The sequence below is a fragment of the Mus caroli genome, chromosome 14 (genome assembly GCF_900094665.2).
Source record: "Mus caroli chromosome 14, CAROLI_EIJ_v1.1, whole genome shotgun sequence".
In the NCBI taxonomy this organism is placed as follows: domain Eukaryota; kingdom Metazoa; phylum Chordata; class Mammalia; order Rodentia; family Muridae; genus Mus; species Mus caroli.
Genome location: NC_034583.1, coordinates 23333115 through 23339775, shown reverse-complemented (window position 1 = coordinate 23339775; position 6661 = coordinate 23333115). Strand labels below are relative to the sequence as shown.

Below are 6661 nucleotides of genomic sequence, written 5' to 3'. Positions count from 1 at the left end.
AAAAAAAAAAAAAAAAAAAAAGAAAAGAAAATGGAGATAGCCTCAGATGTAGTCATATTTCAATAACTTGAACAGTGCTCACAACTTGCTGCCAACCCTGACCTGAGCTGGATCCTAGAACCCACATGGTAAAAGATGACGACTTGACTCCCTCAAGTTGCCCACTCCCCTCTACACTGGCCACAGCACATATATTCAGTGCTCACCACATACCCCCCCCCCCGTTTTTTTAAACATTTATTTATTTAATGTATGAGTGTCCTATCTGCATGTACACCTGCATGCCAGAAGAGGGCACCAGATCCCATCACAGATGGTTGTGAGTCATCATGTGCTTGCTGGGAATTGAACTCAGAACCTCTGGAAGAGTAGCCAAAGCTCTTAACTGATGAGCCATCTCTCTAGCCCCTAACCACGTATTTTTTTGTTGAACAAATATATAACACAACGCACTAATATTTTAACTTCAAAATATTAAATGATACCATTACTGTTAAGACTTGTGGCTATAAATATACTTCTATACACCTATCAAACCAGTTGGGGGGGAAAGGCCATGTAGATGTTCAACTGCTTCAAAGGAAGGGTAGGATTACCATGGGAAAGCGGGCAGAAGCCATGACTTAGATACTTACAGGATCTACAGTTGGAAGATTGGACAGTCTTCTCCTTTTCCTGCTTGGGCCTGGTGTAGGCACAGAATGGTGCCCGTCATCAAAGTCTCCACTGACACTGCTGGAAGGAGAGGTGGCTCTTCTTCTCTTGGAACCCATGGAATCCAACTTCTTCTGTAAGAAATAATTAGCTAAGTTCTTATATTTAATCTTTAACAATGTCAACAAACTCTTAGCAGGGCACATATCACCAAACTTCTCATTCATTTAAGATAGCTGATAGGGTTTTCCCCAGAGGAATTGAACTAGCTCTAAGTTCTTTTGTTAATTTAAGTGCTAGACCTCAATGATTTTTAGCCTTTTACTTATCAGAATGCTGTACCATCACATTTGTATGTCAATAAATCTAAATTAGCCATTTCTTGCTCCAGATTTATCTTGGAATGTGGCTTCCTAATTCATGTATAGTCATTTTTTTTAAAAAAATATTATTTTTGATGTGTACAGGTGTTTTGCCTGTGTAAGTATCTGTGCACCACATGTGTGCCTGATGCTGGAGGAGACCAGAAGAATGTATCAGATCTCCTGCAACTGGAGATACAAATGGTTGTAGGCTGCCAAGTAGGTGCAGGGAAATAGCCCCAGGTTCTCTGGAAGAGCAGCCAGCACTTAAACACTGAGTCATCTTTCTAGTCCTCTAGTCTTTAATAGTGCACTGGAAGCACTGATCCCTAAGACCCTGAGGCAGCCAGATACACGTGGGGACTCTAAGGTCATTAGGAAGGGTTAGTCACTTCAGCTGCTTTCCTGAATGTAACTAATACCTCAGTGGGCCACAGTGTAGAAAATGAAACTAAGAAGCAGTATCTGAGGCAAAGGGGATGGAACAGTAAACTTTTTAGCACTGGAGAAGTACCCTAAAATTAACACCTTGAAAATGAATTATCCTCTTAAAGCAGAATTCATAAAAATACCTCTGTGAAGCAATGTAAGTTTTGTTTTATCTGGGAAGAAATAGCAACTTGTACAGTGAACTCTTCTATTAAGTCTTTCCTTTCAGTAAGAGATGTCCACTATACTCACAGATTTTGGAAAATAGCTTTAAGTCTTATTAGACGATCTGGAAGAACATGCTATACACATGGGTTCTTGGGTAACAAATGTGTAGACATTTAGAAACACAAACACTTGCTTTTAGCTTGACTGACATTTCTGTTTGTCTGCTAACTTCAGCATTTTTATTGTTATTTGCAGTACTAGGGGCTAAATGTAGTACCTTTCACATGATAGGAAAGTGCTCTAACACTGAGCCCTATCACTAATACAAAAGAAACTCTGTGTGTGTGTGTCTGTCTGTCTGTCGGTGTGTGTGCAGGACATAGGTTGATGTTGGATGTCTCTGTTTAGCACTTTCCCCTAACCCAGAGAATATCTAGTCAGTCAGTGCCTGAGACCTACTTGTCTGCTCCTCCAGTGAAGGGGCTACAGACACTGCCACCCACACATGGCTTTTATGTGGGTGCTGGGGATCCAAAGTCAGATCCTCATTTTTGCACGAGAACTTGAACCACTGAGATACCTTCCAAATCCTATAAGACACTATTCTTTGATAGATGCAGTGGTGCAAGCCTTTAACCCCAGCACTTGAGAAGAAAGGCAGAGGCAGGGGGAATCTCTGTGTGCTCAAGGCCAGAATGGTCTACATATTGACATCTAGGTCAGCCAGGGCTACATACTACCTCAAATAAAAAAAGAAAAATAAACTACTTTTTAACTTTACAATATACGCATTTGGCTATAATGTAAGAAGTGCAACCACAGAAATAAATTACTATAGTTAAAGGGTATAAACCCAAGGAAGTCCTACAATGCTTATATAATTTAACAGTAGTATCAAATAGTGCATTGTAATTTCAAAGGACTTTCCTAAAGCTAATAGTAAAATAGACTTATGTTTCACTCAACTAAATAAACAACAGTAGACCAGTGGCTGCCAGTACTACAGAAAGAAAACTGGGGATCTCCAGGAAATAGAAAGCAAGAACAAAACAAACAAAAAAATCCGTTGAGCAACTAAGAAACAAGAAGAGTCTTCTGTCTCTTGCTTTGAACTATAAAGTTTACACACTGTTTAAAACAGAACCCACAGTGATCATGTTCCTTCTTCTAGGCTTTCGTTTATTACCAAGTATATTAGTTTGAAATTGACTAAAAGTGGTTAACAGCTTCTAAAACCTTAAGTCAAGAACACTCAGGTTCTGTTGTTGTTATAAAAGACTGCTAACTGGCCACAATGCCACAACTTAATCAAATTAAGGACTAATCCTTGGAAACACTCTGATAAACACAGGAGGGACTCAGATGGGAAGAAATACTATAAAATTTAGAATGCTGAAGGGAAAAGGTAAAGAACGACAGAAAGAGGAAAGGGTGAAGATGATCAGTAATTTACCAGCTTTACCAGAGCACAACCAGCGCCTCGAAAAGCCAATCTCCTCATTATGTCTGCAGGCCAACTGAAGCCCGTGAGAGAAGGGAGGGCTTTAGAAGGGCTTATTCAGTTAGTCTATTCAGAACTGAAAGAGAAGAACAAAGCAGAGAAAGGGGAAATAGGGGTATAAATGAGTTACAAACAGACAGAAAACATACATTCAAATAGAATTGCTAAAGTGAGAGATACAGGCACATCAATCAGCTCTCAGGTGCACCTGACATTTCTTTCCTTTAACAACCCAATGCTTCCACATGCTTAGAAATGTCTCACTGAGTTCACCTTTACTCACATGAAATGACTGTCAACTCCAGGAATGAAGCATGCCTGCCCAAGTGCCCCCTAGTCAATAAGAGCAGAGTTCAATCACAGAGCTGGAATGGAGAGTGCACACATGTGGGAGGTTCACATGTGACACCAAGTGTTGGCAAGCTGGAACAAACCAAGAACGGCTCATGAGAGCAAACTCTACAAAATTCTTCCTCCCCTCCACCCAAGCATCAGAGAAAAACACTTCTTTCCAAAAGCTCTATCTGCACTGGAAAGACACAGCATTTAAGTTTTAACAGGGCTTTAAAAAGTCTTCAATTATCTTGGCAATTCAAAATAACTGCTTTTTATAACACACTGGAAAACAAATGACAAAAAATGTAAATTATTAGTTTTGAATATATTGTAATTTTAGATGACACAACAACCCAGATCCCTTAATCTTTAACACACTTTCAAAAGATAAAAGATACAAGAGAGGGCTTTTTAAAAATATTTTCTTATCCGAAGTATACACATTATAACATGTAATGTGAAGCAATCGATCCACACTTGGGCGTCAGACCGTCCACTCTAGTTATCTGTATGATGCTAGCCAAACCTCAGCTCAGATCTGTTTCTTCATCTTCAAATGCAAACAAGGGCGGAGCAATAGCTAAGTTGGAAGAGTGGTTGCCTAGCAGATTAGAAGGCCCCAGGTTCAATCCCAGCACCACATGGAACTGGGCATGGTGGTACACACATGGAATACTACCATTAAGAAAGTGGAAACAGAAGTATCAGTTCAATGTCATCTCAAAACAAACAAACAAACAAACAACACCCAAAATGAAAACAGTAAAGTGTACCTATAACCTTTTGGCAGTGAAGAAATAACACACATGAAATTACTTTGAAATTTCAAAGCAAAACTCTTAAGTTCCCTAGGCACAAGAATTGGGTCCTCTAGATTTTTGTATCCCATTCTATAAAATAGTGCTAGATATAAACTAAATGTTCTGAAAATGCATATGAAATGTTTAAAACAAAATTTTGCATAATTTAAAAACAGTCTCTAAATACTACTTCTTTATTTCTTCATCCATAAGCAGAAAACAAGTGATTCTGGGATTTAATTTCAGATGTTAGGATGGCCTTATTTACAGTAAAAAATGCAAGTGTCTGACAATGAATCTGGACACTCCCAGTGCACAATAAATACTTCAGAAGTCTGGGGAGAGAGGAAACTCAAAGTCCTTGCCATGCAAGCATGAGGGCCTGAGTTCAGATCCCCAGGACCCACATCAAAAGCTAGGCACAACTGTGTGGCCCTCTGACCCCATCACTAAAGGTGCAGAGGAGGTGTAAAGACATTAAGATCACTGGGGTTTGCTGACGGTCAGCCTAGTCAAACCTCAGCAAACTCCAGGTATATAATGAGAGAATTTGTCTTCAAAAATAAGGTAGCCCTGGAGAGATGGCTCAGAGGTCAAAAGCACTGGTTACACTTCTGTTGTGCTTGAATTAGATTTCTAGCACCCACATGGCAGCCATAACCATCTGTAACTCCAGTTCCAGGGGACCCTCTTCTGATTTCTTGAGGCACAGCCATACATGGAGACAAAATATCCACACACATAAGATAAAAATGAATAGATCTTAATATAAATTAAAAAAAAAATCAAACAATAGAAAGACAATGCCATGGATCTCTAGGCATATATATACCAAGTAAGTCTTTTAAAGAGTACTTAAGAATATGGAACTGTGGGGGCTGGAGAGATGGCTCTGTGGTTAAGAGCACTAACTGCTCTTCCAGAGGTCCTGAGTTCAATTCCCAGCAACCAGATCTCACAACCATGTAATGGGAACTGATGCCCTCTTCTGGTGTGTCTGACTGAAGACAGCTATGGTATACTCATATACATAAAATAAATATTAAAAAAAAAAAAAGAATATGGAACTGTTGTAAGTACCTAGTATAGCCAAATACCTGACAACATACTTCATACTTTTAGGATTGTGTTTTTTAGTAATATTCAGCATTGTAACAAATACTTAAAACAAAAATTGTGGTAACAAGTAGGCAATTACCATCCTACTTCTCAGAGGAAAACCACCTTCACCACTGCCACTCAGAGCCTTTAATATTGACCTATTCCTTATGTTATCTTTTGTTGTTGTTGTTTTCTCTCCTTTTCTTTTTGCAACAGGGTCTCATCCATACCAAATTAGTCTTGAACTCAGGGCTTGAATTTCTGAGCCTCCTGCCTCCACATGCTAAATGCTGGGATAGCATGTACCGCCTTGTCCAGTTTTATGTAGTACTAAGGAACTGAACCTAGTGCTTCACAAATATATCAGATTCTCTACCAACTCAACTACATTTCAACCCAACTATGTTTCCCATAAATGGAGTGATATAAAAATGAAGAGAGGGTTACTAAGTCAGCACTCTCTTTCATGATGTTTGATGTCTTCCTAACAGTCTACTAGATGGGTCTATAGCTTGGGGATTTGGGGAATGCATTAGTACTTGAGCTACGTTTCACACTCTAAGGTGCATCTGCACATACAGGTGTTACTGTTTTGATCCCAAACATGTCTTCAGAAGTTACTATCCTCACTTCCCCCATCCTCCAGCAGTGGCACATGCCTGTAAACCTAGCATTCAGGAGACTGAGGCAGGTGATCCTGAAGTCTGAGGTAAATCTAGCAGCAAAGTAAGGCCACTTCAAAGATAAACGAGGATACTTTCCAATCTTTCATTTTGGATCTTAAAAAATACTAAGGCAAAAGCTATGTTCCTCAATATTTGGAATCCAATATGCTTCTGAATTACTTTTGGGGAAAAAAAGCCTACTTACAAATGGGTTAAGAAAGAAACTTATAACCACTTTTTTTGTTTTACTGGCAGGTCTCACTATGTAAACCAAGTACACTGGAACTTGCCATACTCCCAACTCAAGAGCTAGAACAGGTGTTTTCTACTGTGCCTGGATCCTACAGTAAGTTTTGAAAAGTTTGGATTAAGATAGCATATTCCACCATACGCTTCTACAGTTAGTCTTCGAATTCCTACATCCGGTCTATTGTGTATTTGTCATTTGTTTTCCAGGAATTTTATATTTTTGTCCCCCCTTTGATATCAAATTTTCTTAAGACTCACTTCTTCAGAAAACAAAACTTTGAAGCGGAAAATACTTTTAAAACCAGAAAATACAGTTTACAAAAACTCAACTCGCCGTGACGGTACAAATGAGAAGCTTAAGTACCTAGCCTGGACCAAAAAAAAAAAAAAAAAAAA

At 39.0% G+C, this 6661-nt stretch overlaps 1 protein-coding gene across 37 annotated transcripts in view; it reads right to left on the bottom strand.

The window, feature by feature from the left end:
• Pbrm1 (polybromo 1) overlaps positions 1-6661 on the bottom strand; it is a 105095-nt gene that overhangs the window by 97725 nt on the left and 709 nt on the right. For 6 of the 37 annotated variants that reach the window (XM_029469264.1, XM_029469252.1, XM_029469263.1 and 3 more), the window contains exons 2-4: positions 3398-3537; positions 3067-3190; positions 636-788 (exon numbers count right to left, since the gene is read on the bottom strand). In XM_029469264.1, the coding sequence (XP_029325124.1) occupies positions 636-788; positions 3067-3114 (201 nt within the window). In that variant the 5' untranslated portion in view covers positions 3115-3190; positions 3398-3537. Of the gene's footprint in view, positions 1-635; positions 789-3066; positions 3191-3397; positions 5057-6523; positions 6640-6661 lie in introns of those variants that run through there. The other 31 variants (XM_029469248.1, XM_021181517.2, XM_029469276.1 and 28 more) reach the window with 18 other exon arrangements.